The 19,611-nt window shown below is 38.6% G+C and overlaps 2 protein-coding genes across 3 annotated transcripts in view; one reads left to right on the top strand and one right to left on the bottom strand.

Moving 5' to 3' along the window:
- Positions 1–19,611, top strand: part of cdh23 (cadherin-related 23) — a 259,561-nt gene that overhangs the window by 225,785 nt on the left and 14,165 nt on the right. The window contains exons 37-50 of the mRNA XM_081350472.1: positions 11,658–11,879; positions 12,330–12,449; positions 12,524–12,704; positions 12,828–12,961; positions 13,824–14,033; positions 14,132–14,239; positions 14,347–14,449; positions 15,279–15,404; positions 15,688–15,891; positions 17,162–17,620; positions 17,808–17,924; positions 18,275–18,499; positions 18,657–18,826; positions 19,389–19,526. Coding sequence (XP_081206598.1) covers positions 11,658–11,879; positions 12,330–12,449; positions 12,524–12,704; positions 12,828–12,961; positions 13,824–14,033; positions 14,132–14,239; positions 14,347–14,449; positions 15,279–15,404; positions 15,688–15,891; positions 17,162–17,620; positions 17,808–17,924; positions 18,275–18,499; positions 18,657–18,826; positions 19,389–19,526 — 2,517 coding nt within the window. The remainder of the gene's footprint in view (positions 1–11,657; positions 11,880–12,329; positions 12,450–12,523; positions 12,705–12,827; positions 12,962–13,823; positions 14,034–14,131; positions 14,240–14,346; positions 14,450–15,278; positions 15,405–15,687; positions 15,892–17,161; positions 17,621–17,807; positions 17,925–18,274; positions 18,500–18,656; positions 18,827–19,388; positions 19,527–19,611) is intronic.
- On the bottom strand, positions 268–10,620 carry vsir (V-set immunoregulatory receptor). 2 transcript variants are annotated; one of them, XR_014029033.1, is made up of 8 exons: positions 10,370–10,570; positions 5,610–5,984; positions 5,462–5,524; positions 4,711–4,821; positions 4,507–4,534; positions 3,767–3,939; positions 1,100–1,691; positions 268–886 (listed from the first exon to the last, which is right to left on the bottom strand). XR_014029033.1 is itself a non-coding variant. In XM_081350473.1 (7 exons), the coding sequence occupies exons 1-7, from the start codon at positions 10,422–10,424 to the stop codon at positions 1,657–1,659; spliced, it is 840 nt and encodes a 279-aa protein (XP_081206599.1). In that variant the 5' UTR covers positions 10,425–10,620; the 3' UTR covers positions 268–1,656. The 2 variants fall into 2 exon arrangements, 1 of the variants encoding a protein (XP_081206599.1); XM_081350473.1 differs by having other exon boundaries at positions 268–1,691; positions 10,370–10,620.

The following is a 19,611-nucleotide window of genomic DNA, read 5'->3' on the forward strand; positions in this document are numbered from 1 at the left end:
ATCCACTTTCTAAACAGCGGCCGATTGAAACTAATTTTTAGGGATATGTTGTCTTTCAGATGATTCCAATTAAACAGAGAGATGATACACTTATTTGAACAGATTCATCTTAGTTAAACTTATTATTTTTTTAGTTGAGGTCGGGTAAGTTTCCCCATAATGGTTTAGAGGTCTTGCTACCCGTCAGTAGACCGTCTGCTGTCTCGGGCAGTTCCGTGTGATAAAAGAAATGATTTATTGCATAAACACAGCACAAGGACTCTCAGCTCTCATCAGAATGTTTTATTTATTTGTATTTTTTAAAAAGAAATAAAAGCAAATGGAATCAGCAGTTGTGTCACAGCATCGTCAAGAGCTACATATACTGTGCTAACTTTGTACAGGCACATGTGCAACTTCAAATATACAAACTGGTAAAGTGGCGTATTTATCAGTATATTTACAATGTGGATTTGCAATCATTCACCAAACAATCTTTCATTCATACACAAAGCAAGGTTTTGGCACTCTGTTTGGCAGTGGATTTAAACTTTTAAGCTTCCTGAAAATGCTTCCTTTGCATATTTTTTTTTTTTCATTTAATGGAAAAAGAATACACACACACACACACACACACACATCAGATAAAAATTCAATAAAAGATAGAAAATCTTCTTATATAAGCCCTCAGACCCTTAAAGCCACAGGTGACATAGAAGACGTAAAAGAGAGTGGCATTGTGTTTAATTGGCACCGATGCAACATTTACCACAAAAAACTGCACTCATTCTGAATGCATCATACAAGCTACATATATCATAAAAGCACCACACTCACCATTGTTTCTCAGCAGGTCTGACGGTGAGTGCACTGAGAACATCCGTTTTCCACCGACACGATGGCAGTGCTGGTCCCAATCTGGGTCCGTTATATAAAGTTTCTAAAGTAAAATGAGTTTTAAAACTTTGAAACAGACAGTCATGTGCATCGTCATTTGGCTCTCAAGTAAATGCACAAACCGGCCATTTCTAAGATCTGCAGATTTCCCGGCTGAGCACCAAATCTGGGACCAGCACTGGCGCCATTTCAGTGGTAAAGTGATAACTGAGTACTTTGGCACTGAGTATTGAACAAGTATTGAGAAAGTACTAGGATGGGTAAAACAGGATGAGGTTTTAATACATCCCTGACCTCTAGAAGAGAGCGGATGAACTGAATGATTAAGTGGAAACGTGAGACGAGAATGGGAATAGACAGATTAGAGAAGAGAGAAAGAATGGAAAATTGTCATTTAAGTGCAAATGAAGCCTCAGTGTGACTGACACACGAAGCACGGGACGAACAAAAAAGTGTGCAAACAGCTTAATCTATTTTTCAACTCAAATGGTACACAAGGACATCTTTGGATCCTCTTCATAAAAACTCCCTGTGACCGTGCTTTCCCTAGTGCCCTAACTTCTCTGGAAACCCGTTCAAGGACAGTCAGCAGATAGACACAGACGTCATCAGATAAGGGGTCCCATCGTAATAGCCAAGAGCTGAGTTCAGTTGTCATTTTTTGGGGGACGGTCTCTCCTTATCATCCTTGCAGAAGACCGGAAGAAAAGAGGCATGATGATGTGGAAGAGAAGGAAGAAACACTAGGTGTTTCTGGGGAGGGGGTGAACATGACGCCTTTTAATCCAGTAAGTTGGGAGACTCAGGGATGGGATCTGGAAAAGAAAAAGTAAAATGATTAGAGGGGGAGCCATAAACTCTGCTTATAATGTTAGGCAAGGTGTCTGGCACCGCCAAAATTTACGTTTAGTCTGTTTTTGCTTCTCTACCTTTAAGACTTCTATATAAAAGCCCTCTGTTACATATGGAAAGAGTGATGTCTCCAGGCTGTGTGGACAGTCCATATGTAAATGTGTCAACTTTGTGTTAATGAATGGTCTGGGTGGGAGCTTTGCATTATGCATGTTTACATAGAAGTTTTATATCGTTCCGTTGCTATCTTACATTCAAAATGGTGTTTGAGCTACAGGGAAGTTGCATGTATTTTATGTTGAAATATTTCTGTTGAATTTACACTATTTACCTGCTTAAAAGGGGCCATATGATGCTATTTTAAATTTTTTTTTTGTTTTTTTATTGGGTGTAAAGAATAGGTTAACATGCTTTAATATTCATAAAGATTATTGCAGGTCCTCTATTCGCAGTCTGTCTGAAACACACTGATTTCTACAAAGCCTCTCTTTCTGGAAAGCTCTGATTGGCCAGCAGACGCAGTGCGATATGATTGGCCAAACACCTCAAGCATGTGTTGGAAATGTAACACCCCTTACCATGATCGCTTCAGCTTCCAAGGCTTAAAGCAATAGCAAACACACAGTTAATAATGTTTGCATTAATCAGTTCAGCACGAGTCGGGTTCTGAAAATGTGGATGATCAAGCCAATCAATAGGAACTAATTTTGAAAGCATGATTTCAGCAGAACATTTCACAGTCGCACGTAGTCTTTGTATAGACTTTGTATATGGCACTGTGCACAAGCAAACTTTTGGGAACAGCTTTATAAATAAGTCGCACGCTCTGATTTCTTATTTCATCCTATTTCGGAAGGCCAAACAAAACGAATTTGCTTTCGTATCCAAACACACGACATGATGACAATACAATTCACTGACGCCTCATCTTTTTTCTTTGCATATGCCATGCCTTTGGGCGGACATTATGCTAATATTTCACATTGTGACGTAGACGTTTGAGGAAGTATTATCTGGATTTCAATCGAGGCGTTCTAGGCGGGTCTGAAGAAGCGTTCTCTGTTAGAATACATCACTTTGTGGGAGACTATGAGCTTTGTAACTTTGCAGATCGTATACATGCTAAAATAGATCATTTAAGGAAAACATTAAAAAGCATCATATGACCCCTTTAATATAAATTTTTGGTTTTATCATGAATATTATGCTAAATATTGTGTGTGTTTGAAAAATGACAAAAAAAAAGAAAAAATTCGCAAATGTTTTTGAAATTTTTCATCATACAATATCTTGCTCGAATACGTCTTTCCTTTCCAGCTGACACGTGTATCGCTTACTTTTCCCAACCCTAAGGATAAAATTAAGTCCCACTGTATGTCTTTATCGCTGAAAATCCCGTTTTCACATTGAGTCACATTAAGGAAGTAAAATGGGTTGTAAACTTGTTTAACGTTGACATTGACGTTTCTGTGTGGGAATACAGATCTGTCTGTATGTGCCAGTAGGTCATGTATAATGAAAAAACACTCATGAAAGTAGACACGTATGCACACACAAGTTCTCAGTTTCTCAGAATCCGGCTTGCCATCAGAGAAGCAGAAATGGGTGTTGTGAAATGAGGGAGAAAAGGGGAAATTAACATTCTGTAAATTCCGCTGAGTTAAAGGTTAAATGAGAGGAGGCGTGTATCTGTGTGTGGAGAGTGAGCTGGACTTCATAACGTTCGCCTACACACACGAGACTCTAGTTGGGTTTTATCTGGTTGTGTGCAGATTTGCTTGCGTGTTAATTTTTCATTGAAACGTGTGGGTACAGTGTGTGCCTACCAAGAAGAAGAGAAAATTCAAGAAAAACAATTTCTGTTTGTGCAGTGTGTGCACATTTTGTTTAAGATTGGGTACGTTTAAGCACCATCGTCATGTGTGTGCTTGTGCGTGTAGTGATTCTCCACATGTTTCTTGTCACCTGCGTGACGGTGACAAGCTTTTGGAATTGGATTACAGTTTCATGTTTGTATGTTTGTGTCTTTGTGCCGTACCCTGTGCTGGGAAGAACAATTCCCCTTGGATGTTTGGGGTAAGTGGAGTTCCAGGATCCGACAGGAGGTGGCGTCCTGTTTCAGATGACTGTCTCATGATTTGGGATACAGTGCGGGGTTTAGGTTGTGGAGAATCGCCCAAAAACACTGGGTTCTCATGCGCCTGTGCTTCACTAGAGAGAGATAGACAGAGGTTTAATGAAAATATTTGTGTATATTTATTTAAATCTCATGAAACCTGCCAAGTACATGTCTGAAACATGTTTCATCACACAAAAAAATATGAACTAATGCATATTAATATATACAAATATATAGAATAATTAGCCTGCCATTTCGACCTGTAAGAATTTTTTTTTTTTTTTTTTTTGCATTGTGACATTATTTTCTTGACAGTTAAGGCATATTTTCCCCCACATTCTCATTACAAAATTATTTAATGTAAAAAAATAATCACTCATAATAGTAAATTACACTTTTAGCATTTGTTGCACTGCCTGTATGCTTATTTATAGAATTGTTTTACTTTATAATTAAAAGATACAGTAACGAGAATCACCATTGAGAATAATACGAATTGTAATAAATAAATTAAGCATTTCTGTAATAGGTTTATTATCAAAATTATTATTAAAAAAAAAATATGTTGCAATAGAAAGAAAATCTTATATTGAAACGCAATTTGGCAAGATTCAGCTAAATATCCCTTGTTGAGTTTTTTGGTCACTGTGGAAACTCACCTGTCCATACGCACCAGCTCATGTGAACCTGGGAAAAACACGAACAGGAAATGGTTTATGGCGAGAAAGGAAATGCAGTCTCTTTAAAACAATTAGTGCAGCTACTGTACAGCCATCAGCAGAATGTGCAGCGCTCTCACACACAATATAGGTCAGAGTAAGTGTGTGAGCTAAACATGACTAAGTGTGTGTGTGTGTACTCACGTCTGTGTCGCTCTGCTGTTTGTCTCTGTCTGTAAACTAGCATCAGTATGAGCGGGAGGCACAGAATGAAAGCTACACAGGCTGCAATAGCCAGACCTTCAGCCACTGAGTCTGAAAAAGAGAGACAGAGAGACGTTATTGGTGGAAAAAAGAGAAAAGAAATCTGTAGTGAATCAGCCCAAAAAGTACTTGAGACACTTAAAGCCACACTTAAAAATGAGTAAATGCCATTGCATTAATGCCAGTTTGCGTATATTACATAACAATAGCAAAATTTGGGGTTTAAAGAATGAAACAATAGATTTAAGGGTGACTTTACTAAACAGCCAGCCCATTTTGTACACCATGTTGCAGCACAAAAACTTGCATCTTATTCCCTAACCACTCACAGTTAAGTTTACTAGGCACTGAAATAGAGTTTGGGTATTTACATTTAAAGTCAATGGTTTAAAGTCAATGTACACTGACATAGGCTAATTATACACGTGCCTTTTTCTCAAAATTATCCTTGTGAACTTAAGGGGAACTTTCAGTGAGCAAAAATAGAAGCTAGTTCTAAGAAAATCTGTAGCATCATTTGTTTGTAGATGCCATTTTGGTTTGATTGACATTTTTAAGTCAAGTCATCTTCATTTATATAGCGCTTTTAACAATGTCGATTGTTCCAAAGCAGCTTTACAGTGATAAGTGTGACTTGTGCGTCCTAATACTTTTTAGGGCCTCTGTATTGTTTTTGTGTTGTTGAACGTACCATCTGAAGGAACGTGAGACCACTCCAAACACTTCAGACTGCCGTTGTGAGTATTCGCATTTGCTGTGGAAACATGTGACATTAAGATCACACAAGAACGAAGGGGATACATGAATGTCCCACCTGACCTCTCTCCTGGCTCACTTACTTGGCACCACAGTCAGGTAGATGAACTCATGGGCCTCCTGCTCGGGCTTGTGATTGCGATGAACGTCCACAAGCAGGCAGCAGTATTTGCCCTGGTCCTTGTGCTTGACGGTCTGCAAGAAGATGGAGAAGAACTTCTCACTGTTGATGTATTCCACTCCCAGAGAGCGGTTGGTGCGACTGGACCCGCGCGGGTGTACGCCCTTGTGGCAGCGCTCGTTTGAGCGAGGCGTGAAGAGCCAGGTGTTCCACAACTTGTCCTCCGAGTAAGCCTTGGATCCGGACTGAATGCATCTCAGGGTGACATTGGCCCCTTCAGGACACTCGTAGTTCCGATGGGGCACAGAAAGACTAAGAGTGTGGTGCTCACCGCTCGCTGGAGAGACAGAAAGAGATGGGGATTTTTTATATTGAAATAAAACAATTAGGCTACATTTAATATCAAACATGTGCAAAGTTTTGGATCTTAAAAATACCTTTTACTACTACTATACATATATATATATAGCCTATATTAGTAGACTGTAACTGTAAAGCTTTTGTAAGTTAATTCCCCCGAAGAATGGAAATACATGCAAACAATTCTTAAGTTTAAATTTTGAATTTGACTATTAGTTTTAAATGCCAACCTATTTATTTATTAGATTTCTGCAAAGGCAGAGACATACTGCAATATCTGTATTTGACATCATGGATTTCTTGATTTCAACTGGTTATTTCCTTTTAGAGTGTGTACCAGCTGAGCACATGTGCATTTTTATCAGAGTTTGTTTACTATTAGTCTTTTACTTAAAAATGTTTAATCAGTGTCAAATCTTAAGCCACAAGTTTAAACGTGTATGAGTGTCACTGGAAGACATTTGTTAGATATTATTATATATTATTTATATTATATATATTTATTTCAAATCAACCAAACATTTGTTGTAAAAATGCTTAATTTTATACTGTATATACAAATTTATAATCCATTATTTAATTTATTTATATTTATGCATGAAAACTGTGCCTTTCAAAAAGTCTAAATTTTGATGTTGCTTATGTATAGTAAAACTACTACAACACTATTTTATAAAAAAAGAAAAACAAGCTTTGTGAAACCCAGAAATGCTCTGTGGAAGAAATGCATTTCCACCCCATTAGTGAACAAACAACAGGTGTCGTTTTAGACTGCTATTGTTTCTTTTATCCATGACTATGATGTTCTCTGCTCAAGTTTTATTGTGCGTGCATGTTGAGTGTGTGTGTGTGTGTGTGTGTGTTGTAGAACAAATGAGTGGCACACTGAGTGCATTGTTTCCTATCCTGTAATAGACCAAACAGACCTACATCCTAATTACACACGCAAACCCTATGAACCGGAGCTGAATGTTTATCGACAAGGCAAAGGATATGGGACAAACACAGATTTCTCATGAATGGATAAATATTTCCTTTATTTATGTGACTGTCCCAGATATTGACTGTTTGAATGCATGCGCCGCCCTCTACTATCAATGCATGTGTAGTTGACCTTAATGTGCAGTCTGTGCAAATGCTTCTTTATGTCCTAAGTGTCTTAAATGTTCATAACTATGAGTGTGTGTGTGTGTGTGTGTGTGTGTGTGAATGAGTGTCAGGAAGAGCAATAGGAAACGGGGTTTGTGTGATAAAGTGCAGCTCAGGGCGGTGTGTCCGTTCCTGTCTCTCACAGACACAATACAGTTCAACCCCCTCCTGCCCCACTATTCCCTATAAACCTCATCCGTCCTCATATTCCCAATCAGCGCTCGTAATTATCCGGTTCAGTGCTTCATTTCCCACCCCGCGAGATCCTGCGCTGGGAATCCGCTCTGGCAGCTGCCAGCGGTTCCACACGTCACACATCTTTGTTGTGACTGGATGAAATACTACTCTGCACCCTGTACATAAACGTGCCGTCTCTGAGTCCCGGGTCGTGGTTGGATCAAAGGCACGTTAGAGAGTGTTTTGGAGGCCGAGCCAAACCAAACTGTTGCTTTAAAAGCACGACAAGCCATTAATCCTTTCAAGAAGGGTTCAAAACAACTCAAGCAATAATGATTGGAAATTGTCACTGACCATAACTTGAATTGAGCCCAGAACTCAGACTTATCTGCCAGAGACAGAGAACTAATAATGAAATGTCCCCTGCCTGAGGACATCTGTCTGCAAATGTGTTTATCTGTGCTTATCTGTGACGTCAACACAAAAGCATCTGTGCCACTGAATTTACATGGACATCAGCCTCCATGCTGCTCCTTTTTACTGATATATGAAGAATGATCACATTTACAGAATCTGCTTCATTTTATAGAGAAAGAATGTCTTTCTCTATAAATGCCAAGATCCCAAATGACACCAAAAAGTTCTAAAAACACAATTATAGCAGTCAGTCACATAATAAGTGAGATGCATCAAACCAAGTTTGACAATGTTCTCAAGGCACTTTGAACACAAATGCAAATGAAATGTGAGAGCTTTGATGAAGGGGAAGATTATCAGTAAATTTTGGACTGTTCCTTACACAAAACTATCATATGACTTCAGAAATCCTGGAATACTGTGGACTTTATGCTGCTTTTTGTCCCTTTTGAAGCTTGACATTATGTGTGTATTATATGGAAAAGAGCAGCTCAGGCATTCTGCCTTCATATCTCATTTTGTCTTTCATGGTAGACAATTTTTGTGTTTTTATGAATGTTACTTAAATAAAGGCAAAGCCCCCTTTACAGCCCCCACCTACATGTGTTGATCTCACTATCACTGTTTATTTAAGAGCCTCATTACAAGGTGTTAATGAAAGCCACGGGGGTCTAAGAACTCCCGTCCCATCTGCAGAGAGCATGACTGTGAGGGACTGTCCCATTTCACCTGAAATCTGCTGCAGATCAGCATCTGCCCACCATTACAGAAACTCATGCATTAAAAAATTGTTTTGGAGTATTGGACTATTTCCAGAAGCAAACTCAATGATATTTTGTGGAATTATTATTAAAGTAATGATCTTTTTGAAATCATGGGGACAGGTTGGAAAAAGGCACCATTGCTATGGCCTACCAGTCTTAAGAGTCAAGAACAATAAACAATAGGGATGTTTCCTTTAGCAAGCACCACGTTATTTTTCTCTTAGTTCTCAGTTGATAATTTTGTCCCCTTCATATTCTTACTGAGAAGACGCTGTGGATGTAGCCTCTCATAGGGACTGACCAGGGGGTCAGGAATGTAATCCCAGTGCAGTATCCACAGTCTCCCTGTCTCATTCCATTTGGGATCCTTTCAGTCTGTCTCCCTGTATCTCTATTTATGCTGATTTCTCAGGCCTGGTTAAGATGAAACCATCAGGCTTTTTTGAGAAAGATCACACCTCCTCACTGTGATAAGGGTGTAGGGAAGGTTGGGCATTGAATCGATACCCCCTGGTATGGAAATCTGACCTGACTGATACTTAATAAGAGCTTCCCCCCTGGGAACAAGCCTCACAAACCCTGCCACTTCCTACATCTACACCTCACACTGTCTACCTTTAGACCAACCGCTCTAAAATAGGCAAAAATCAATATTAGCTAAATGATGAACCAGCCATAGTCTATGGATTATTGAATTCATCTGCAAACTAAAGCTGAGGTAATCAGTTGAAAATAAAAATACGAATCAACTCTTGTATATAAAATATATACTGAATGTGTGATGTGGTTCCATCATTCAGAACTGATGACATTTTATAATGATATTATATTGTATATACACCATAACTAAAACAATTTATTTTCTACACTTTCTAAACTAAAATCATTATAAAATGTCATGAGTTCTGACGGAACCAAATCACACATTATGTAGTCTGCATTATTTTGTATAGATTCTGTTCGTTTTTTTTTTTTTTAACTGATTTGTTTGTTCAGCGTGATTATCATACAATAATGTCTAAATGCATTTAGTAGACGATGAAAACGCTGGCTAAATGATGACCAAACAAACTAATGAATATTAGGCTATAGCCTATGACTGCACTTTAAACTAAATGAATACTTACAAGCCAAGTCTACACCATTGTAGGATTCGCTGTACGTCTAACGCCCACTAACTACAACTTACGTTTTAGCCAATCAGGTAATTTTGTTAGATAAACCTCAAATGAAAGTAATACTCATGAAACAATTGCAGTCACTATCAGTATAGTAGCCTTAATTGTCGACGCGCGAGAGACCGTACACTAAGCGACTGAATACACCAAAACAATTGCTTTCCTTTCGGTAAGATTCCACCTATTTACGGACCTAACCAAAATGGCACGGCTCCAAACCACAATAGAAAATTAAAGGGAGCAAATTAAGTAATGCCATTAAAGTTGCGCGTGGAGTAGCCTACGTAGGAAAGTACACAATCGAACACAAACTATATGACAGATTACGGACTTTTTATATAAGTTGAACGTTGAATTCGGGCCAAAAATGAGAGCAAGAACAGTTGTTTTTCAGTTTTGAAACAAGTTGGCACAAGCCCGATCAGACGTTTTTACAAGTAAACAAATGTCAGAATCGTGTCAGGTTATGCAGCACGCGATTGGAGCGCAACACGATTGAAAGAGGTCCCGAGACTTGAACCACGATGTAAAACCCTTTAGGGGTTTTAATTTTTTATTTGAATAAAAACAGCAAAATACGTCAATTTGACGCACATATACAAACAGAAGAGTTTTTTAAGATACAAACGCAGCAACGCAATAACGCGTTCTGTAGTCCAGAAATAGAGTAGATTTACCTTGAACTGCAGTTAGAAAATGAACGCAGAGCAAGAGAGCCCAAAATACATCCATCAGTCCTGTCTTCAATTTATGTCCAAAGAAGACCTCTACAATTTTTCCCGCCGTGATGACAGAAAACTTGTAGTCTTTCTCTTATTCCCGTGTGTTGTGATCTCAGCTGATCTGCAGGCTCTTACAGTAAGTTATTTATCAGAAGTGAACCATAGAAACAAGAATCTGTTCTTCACTCTGCTGTCTCCCTCCCTCCAAATCACTCCTCCCACTAGACTACAATACAGGTTATCCTACAATTTGAAATGCATTGAATTATAGTAGCTAATAATTAAACCAATTATAATTTAAAGTTTATTTTTGGTATTATGTAGTAATAAAATGTATTATTAATTTAAATATAATTATCATTTAATTGAAATATTATATTCTGCAGTAATAGTTTCAATTGCCAAGTCATTAAAACAATCATTTCAATGATAATAAATTGGTTTTATACAGACTTTTGATGACTGGATTTTGAGATCATACTCAGAATCTATGTCATAGCTGACCAGTTTTCGTCTTCCGCACTTGAGAGAACTACTTGAGTGAATTTTGTGGGGAGACATGGTTGTGATGCCTATTGATAGCATACATGCACACATCAGTAACCTCCGGCACACGCTATCGGGTTATGCAAATGAAATTCATACTTGCTACACCAGTTCACTATGATACTATGAGATAAAGGTTACTCCACACTGGTGCATAGTCTTTTCAGAAGAAAACATGCAAATACTTATATCAAAGAGCATAAACTTTGCCCTGCTATCTAGACATATTTGAGACACTGGTCAGCGTTGTATACTGAGGAGGTGTGTGTTGTTTACTGAGTAATTTTTAGACATGTAAAGCACTTTGGTCAACTTGTGTTATTTTTTGATGGGCGCCACAAATAAATGTTGATTTTTTTTTTTTTTTTTTAGCTAAATAGTATATAATACACACTTGTATTTAAAATAGAATCACCCTTTATTTTAATGTGTCCTTGTTACAGTGTAATTATATACATTTAAGTACTGAGTTAATTAACAACATGCACTTACTAAATAATTAGGGTTTGGTTTAGAGTTAGTTGCATGTAATTATGCATAATTCCCTGTTATTACTTGAGTAAGTACATGTAACATATGTAACAAAGACACTGTATATATATATACATATGTTACATTTGTCCTGTTGGGTTACTCTTTTTTTTTATTGCTGTAAAATGTTCCAAGTGTTTAACTGACGTGTCATCCTTCTCCACAGACGTCCACGACCGTGTGGGTGCGTATAATTGATGAAAATGACAACGCACCTGAGTTTCCGGAGGAAGAGTATGTGACGGAGCTCAGAGAGGGGCCAAACACTGTTGGAGCCATCATCGCCACAGTTACTGCCATCGACCCTGACGAAGGTCTCAACGGGACCATCCGTTATGCCATCTCCAAGGGCAACCTGGCCCAGACGTTCCAGATCAATAGCATAACGGTGAGGCGCTCAGAGAGTGACGGACAGGAAGCAAGGACTGGTTTAGATACACCGATGTGTTTGGTGTTATTGGATTATTAGTTTTTTGCGCTGTTTGTATTTTTTCATTCTTAGAAATTCTTAGAAAACCTTGAAAATGTCAGGGAATTTTTATATCTTTATTTTAAAAAAAGTTACTGTTTGAAATACAAGAAATTATTTTTTCCTACCTCAGGTTCACCTAACCCAATCTGAATGGTCTGAATAGAAAGTTTAAAAGCACAGTATTTATTTGAAATATAAATCTTTTTAACATTATAAATGTCTTAACTGTTTTTGATCAATTTAATGCGTCCTTGCTAAATAAACATATCTTTTAAAAAAAACTTGATACCTTACAAATGACACTTGTTTTCTGAGAATGATCCTCCACTGCTGCTCTGTTAATTGTGTGTTTGTGTGTGTTCACAGGGTCAGATAGTTGTCTTTAAGGAACTGGATTATGAGATCAGTAACGGTCACTATGTGCTGACGGTCACAGCCACAGATCAGTGTCCTGTACCTCAGTTTAGACTGACCTCTAGCACCACAGTGAGTTCACGTCTGCTACACTTACAATCCTCAGATTCCTTTATGTCACACTCACACACTGTCCTGTACCGCAGGTCCTGGTGAATGTGGTAGACGTGAACGATAACTCACCCATCTTCCCGAGTTCATTCGAAGGTCCGTTTGATATCCCAGAGGGTCAGCCGGGCCCACGTGTCTGGACGGTTAAAGCCACGGATGCCGACTCTGGATCCAATGGAAAAGTGGAGTACAGCATCACCGCAGGGGACATGAAAAGTGTGTGTGATGGACAGCTGATTCAGATCCAATCAGAAAAAGTCTTAGTGTTGATATTTCTTGTGTTTTTTGTCTGCAGTAAAAATGTTTTTATTCCTTTCTTTCTGTCTCTCTTTATCCCAGATGAGTTTGTAATTTCCTCAGTTGAGGGAGAGTTGAGAGTGAGGAGAGATGTAGAGCTGGACAGAGAAACTATCGCCTATTACAACATCACCATTACTGCCAAAGATCTGGGAACGCCAGCGCTCAGCGCTACGGTATGCACCCTCACACACACATCTGTTCATATTCTTCTACTACGCACAAAAATATGAACTTATGGTAAAGGACATATTTTGATTATGTGTAAATACAATATGCCTATGGGGACACAATAAATCGTTTTGACACCACAAACCAAAACCACTTTTCATTTGTGTTTGAAGTTCATCAAACTAAATTCATTACATTAAAATTCATTATTACTTTTTGTTTGATGTTCATCATTTAAAAACGGCATCTTTGACCATTAAGGCTGAATGATTGATCTAAATAGAACTAAAATCGCGATATGGCTTAGTGCAATACTCAAACCTCAAAAGCTGTGATGTGTGTTTTAGAGTGAATCACAGCTCTGAAGTTAGATTGGTTAATGTTTAAAAATGAAGAAATTAAAACTGTTGTGCTGTAAAATAAAATAATTGATTCTATTATTTTTAAATACTTTTTATATTAAAATTATTTAATAATTACTATTTTTTTATTATTTTATAGTCATATTGATATAAATCACAAACTTCTTGGCCAAATTGTGCATCCCTACAAACGAGCACAGCCAACCTAGAGCTTTTTTTAATCACTATCACCGAAAAATCACAATTTGATTTTTTCCCTGAAATTGTGCTATCTGCTATTTTCTTTTCCATTCTTCACCGCAGTTTAAAACATTGAAAGAAAATCTTTTGTAGGCAATATTACATAATATTACATATTACATAACACATGCACAGATACACAAAATCAACTGGAAAAATTCTAATCTTGCATAATATTTAGTATGGTTTATATTTGAATTAGTAAGCAGTGAATCACTTACATATTTCCAATAATTCATGTGGTGGTTTTGTTTTTCTGGATCAGGTGGTAGTGGGCATTCAGGTGTTGGACATTAATGATAACGACCCCGTCCTGCTCAACTTACCGTATAACACCAGCGTGAGCGAGGGAGCAGCGATTTACACCTCCATCACTCAAGTGCAGGCGCAAGACTCTGACAACGGCCGCAACGCTCTCCTCACATACAGCATCACTGCCGGCAACACTGATGGAGCGTTCTACATTAATGAGACGGTAAGAGACAGAGGGATACGGGACAAAACAGCAGAGGGAAAGAATAAGAGAAGGAAATAGTAATGTAATAGTGAACAGTGATGTGTTCTCTCCTCCAGTCAGGTGTGCTTCAGGTGAACAGGCCACTGGATAGAGAGAGAGTGGCTGAATACAGACTCACCATCACCGTCAAAGACAACCCGGACAACCCTCGCATCGCACGCAGGGTAAATAACATGACGCAACACAGCATATCGGCTAAATATATGTTTCACAGACTGTGTGAATATCACGATCAGGTGAACACTGCGTTGAGATTTTTCACTCTGCTCAGGACTCAGATTTGTTGGTAGTTGCCGTGCTAGATGTGAATGACAACAGGCCCATCTTCACCCAGACCAGCTACAGGGGCGAAATCAGTGAAAACTCACTCACAGGTACCAAATGTTCTCTCTGACCACATCCTGATTATTAGGGTACCTAAAGACACCGAAACTTAAGGTTATGGTTAATATGTTCACAACCTGATTGGTTGGCTTTTTATGCGTATATTTCGTGACGGAACTTACCGAACATCCAAAACAATGCTGTGTGCTGGGAAAAATGCGCTCGTTGTATGTGCGCACATACATATGATGGTATTTTGACCAGCTGAGAACTCGTGAAGAGATTATAAAATGTCAAAACAGCGGCAGAAGATCTGCTGTGAGGAGACGCGGTTCTGACGCCTGTACCGAACTGTAATGGGCAACATCGCGACTATAACGAGAAAAAACTTTTTAGGGTCTCAACTTGTGACATCTTGTCCTGTTTTTGGTTGGTTTACATGTCTTTGGTCCGTGTTGCGTTCATATTTCATTCAAACCGCACCAGAGTTGGTTTGAAAGTGGACCGAGACTCCACTATCCACTTTTTGGTGCGCACCAGGGTTCAGATGGCAGTTTTCACACTTTTTCAAATGAACCGCCCTAACAGAGCAATCGCACCAGGGTTTGTTTTAATCAAAACAAACATGACAAGTGTGAACGCACTTTTAGAAATGCACATAATGTAAGGAATGTAACAGCTCTAAAACAGATAATAGTGTCGTCATCCAGCTCAATTCAGTTCATGTTTTGTTCTCATCAGATAATGTCAGTGCAGTCAAAACAATTATATTTGACTAATATAACACACTGAGGGGAAGTAAATGCAGGATGAACAGGGATTATGGTCATGACTTATTAAACATCATCACCTTCCTCTCTCTGTGTGTATGTCCATCAGGCACCACAGTGTTGATCCTGAACGGCCCTGTTCTAGCAGAGGACAGAGACATTGGGGTGAATGCAGTGGTGAGGTATCGTCTCCTGGGAGCCAGAGTGGACCTCTTCTCTATAGACTCCCTCACAGGTCAGAAGTTCAGCACAGATGTTATGGGTTATGTTCATTTTGTTTTCCTTGAGGGTGTTCAAAGCTCTTACATTTAATTCCCTTTAACATGCAGATACTTTTATTTCTGTGGTGTCAGATATACATGATAGCAGTCGCACCACTTCCTATACACCCACAGAGTTTCTTGTAATCAAGCACCCCACCCATTCGTGACACATTGTCTTTCTCACCCCCCCCCCCCCCCCCCCCCTCTCTCTCTCTCTCTCTCTCTCTCTCTCTCTCTCTCTCTCTCTGTCTCCAGGGGTGGTATCAGTGCGTGGGGGTGCTTTCCTGGACCGGGAGGCTTTCTCAGTGCCGCGGGTGGAGCTGTTTCTGCTGGGGGAGGATGTGGGAGGTTTAAACAGCAGCGTTCCACTCACAATCACTATCCTCGACATCAACGACAACCCACCTGTTTTCAATCCATCCAGTTTCACAGTACGCCTGCCAGAGAACAGCCCCACAGGTGAGAGAGACCGTATAAACTGATGGAGCTGGATTAACTGGTGGAGGAACTAGTTTGATCTGGTTTATTGGTCCCATTTGCAGTATAATGGGAGTGGGAGTGTGTGTGATTATTATTATTATAATAATTTAATTCATATTTATTTATAGTATTAATAACAATAAAACATATAATAATTTCAATAATAATATTGGTTAATATTTATAAGTAATTTATTATTTCATTTATTTATAAATGTTTTTAATGTATACAATTTAATTAACTGTATATATGTTTTGTTAATATAAATATTAGATGAAAAATTGAGAGTAAAAAAATGTGGCTACTAACTGGAATAAATAAGTTGAATTTTAAGTACTAAAATTACTAAAACTAAAACTTGAATAAAATTAAAAAAAGATTCCATTAAACAAATATTTAAAATATAGGATCATATCTTTGTTGTTTACACATAACATTTTTAATCATGATTAATTACAGATTTTCTTTTTTTATTAATTTGGTAATTTGTTTTAATCGATTGACTGCACTAAAAATGACTAAAACTTTAAATAAAATTAAAGAGCCTCTGAAAATTATAAAAGCTAGTTGAAAATATGAATAAATAGTATAATTGTATATACATAATACTAAAGTAACAATAAATAAATATCAGCGTCCTATTGATTTTATATTCAATAAATATATATACAGTACTGTGCAAAAGTCTTAGGCATGTTAATCCCCCCCCCCCACCCCACCCCACAAAATGGTTTTAAGTCAGTTATTTATATCTTTTGCTGTAGTGTGTTAGTAGGAAATATCAGGTTTCTTCAAGCATCTTCTTGGAGACGTTCCCGCAGTTCTTCTGGATTTAGTCTTTCTCAGTTTTCTGTTTCTTCAAGTAATCACAGTAGGACTCGATGATGGTGAGATCAGATCATACCGGCTGTTGTCAGACTCCTTATGCATACAGAAATCTCACTGGATTATTACAATTAATGGCAAAAAGAATGTTTGGAAATGTAAACTGATATTTCCTACTGACACACTACAGCAAAAGATATAAATAACTGACTTAAAACCATTTATTAACATGCCTAAGACTTTTGCACAGTACTGTATATATATATATATATATATATATATATATATATATATATATATATATATATATATATATATATATATACACACACACACACACATACATACTATTGCATACACTGTGACACACACATACATACTATTGTGCTAAAGGTGTGTTATGTGGCGTTGTGTGTATTTTCAGGTGTGGTAGTAACGCAGCTCTCGGCGAGTGACGCTGACGCCGGCTCTAATGGTTGGTTGCAGTATCGGTTAGACACCGGCGCTCAAGACCGTTTCATCGTTGACGCTCTCTCTGGTGCGGTTCTGGTCGGCAATGCTACACTGGACCGAGAGGAACGTAGCTCGTACCGGCTGGTTGTCATAGCAACTGACCGAGGCACGCCCTCTCTCTCCGGGACAGCGACATTGTCTGTTGTTCTAGATGACATCAACGACTCACGTCCTCGTTTCATACGCCCTGTGCAGACGATCAGCGTCAACGAGTCAACTCCACCCGGAGAGGTCGTAGCTACGCTCACCGCCGAGGACCCTGATCTACGACCCCGCCTGGAGTATTACATCATCTCTGTGGAAGCAAAGGATGATGGGAATAATCCAGTGGATGGGCTGCAGCAGTCGTTTGGGATTGACTTTCACACAGGTGGACCACATTATAAGATATCTTTGTTGCATAAGCTGCACTTTCAGCCCTCTGAGATGTCACATATAACTCTTCTTCTGGAATTCAGCAACTAAACACTCTACATTTTTATTAATAATCTTATTTCTACGGATAAAATGAACTCTGTTGTGCTCTGGTATTTAAATATTTGTGTCCATCTTCTCAGGGGCTGTGTTTGTACGAAACCCCTTGAACCGAGAGCTGGTTGCCACTTTTGAGATCATCGTTTCAGTGCATGACAACGCCAGTGATGTTATTGACATGTCAGTCAGTGTACCTAACGGTAAGAAAGATCTTTCTGTCTACTTGATTCTTTCTGTTTTCTACTGTTGTTCATCTATTTAAACCTTTCCTCCATTTAAGAATAGTTATATTGCAGTGTTTTTTTCTTTTCTTGCTCCTATTGAAAGAACCAGCATGTGTTCAATCGGGACGACGTGTCCCCACCAGTCTTATTAACTAGCTTGACCAGCCAAGTTAACCAGTTTTGCCAGAAAATCCTTGCTGGTAACTTTTGCCAGTTTATCAGGTTTTCCTTCCAATGGTTTCCATTATCTAGACCAGCACTAAACCAACCTGTGGATAATTATTTGCTGTTTCTCAAACTCATTTAAATTTGATTTCCCTCCACAGCCAAATTGACCATCAACGTGCTGGATGTGAATGACAACGCTCCTCGTTTTCGCCCTTTCGGGGTGGCGAACTTCTCCGAGAGGATTCTGGAGGGTGCTGTGGCTGGTACCACACTGCTGTCGGTGACGGCTGTTGATCCTGATAAAGGACCCAATGGACAGATCATCTACCAGCTCCTGCACCTGCCCCGTGGAGACTACATAAGACTTGAAGACCCATCTACAGGTTGCACATTTGCATTTCTGCAACATTTCTATTGACCAATCGGTGTTCTAACCCGAAACCCTCAAAGATTAAAATTTGAAATTTTATGAAACACCTTACTGATTTAATTCCACCTCTAAACTATTTCACGGATGTCTTTCGATATCACCGTCCACAGGTAAAATTGTGGCCAATCGGACGGTAGATTATGAACAAGTGCAGTGGTTGAACTTCACGGTGCGTGCTCAGGACTATGGCTCACCTCCTCGCTTCGCTGAACTTCCTGTCTATCTGCGCATCGTTGATGTCAACGACAACAACCCAGTCTTTCAACAACCTTTATATCAGGTACATCAGCACAGACCAGAGAATCAGGCTACTACTTCCCAGTTGCATTCAGGGAGCATTATAATAACTCCTACAGTGGAGTCAACCAGTCTGAGACGTTAGTGAAAATGCTTCTGTGTTGCTTTTTGAAAACCTTTTAATTACTAATTATATTATGAATTTTTAGTATTAAGTATGACCAATGTCACTGATTTGCTAGAACTAGAAATGGTGCAGAAAATGCTGATTCTGCATTTTATGTCATGCTTCATATTTTTTAGAAATGGTATTTTAAATCTTTTCGTTATTGTTGTAGACTATAGGACCCCACTGTATTTGAAAACTATGTTAAAATATTTCGGTGTAGAAAGTAAAGAAAGTATGGTTTCCACAAAAATATTAAACAGCACAACTGTTTTCAACATTGATAACAATAAGAAATGTTCCTTGTGCATCAAATCAGTAATCCGAATGATTTCTGATCATAGTAGTAATGTTTCACATTTTTTATCAAATAAATGCAACTTTGGTGAGCATACAATAAGACACTTTTAAACCAAAGTGTTTGTCTATGTGTGTACAGAAGTCAATTTTTGAGGATGTTGCACTCGGCACCATTATTGTGAGCGTGAGTGCGACAGATGCAGACTCCGGCCTGTTTTCTGTCATTGAATATGGGCTAGTTGATGGAGAGGGCAGGTTTGGCATCACACCCACTACGGTAAGTGTGTTGGTGTGAAAAAAAAAGCAAAGACAAAAAGAAATGCCATGTTTAATGTTTTATATTCAATATTGATGTCCTTTGT

Source organism: Scardinius erythrophthalmus (genome assembly GCF_964197995.2).
Source record: "Scardinius erythrophthalmus genome assembly, chromosome: 21".
In the NCBI taxonomy this organism is placed as follows: domain Eukaryota; kingdom Metazoa; phylum Chordata; class Actinopteri; order Cypriniformes; family Leuciscidae; genus Scardinius; species Scardinius erythrophthalmus.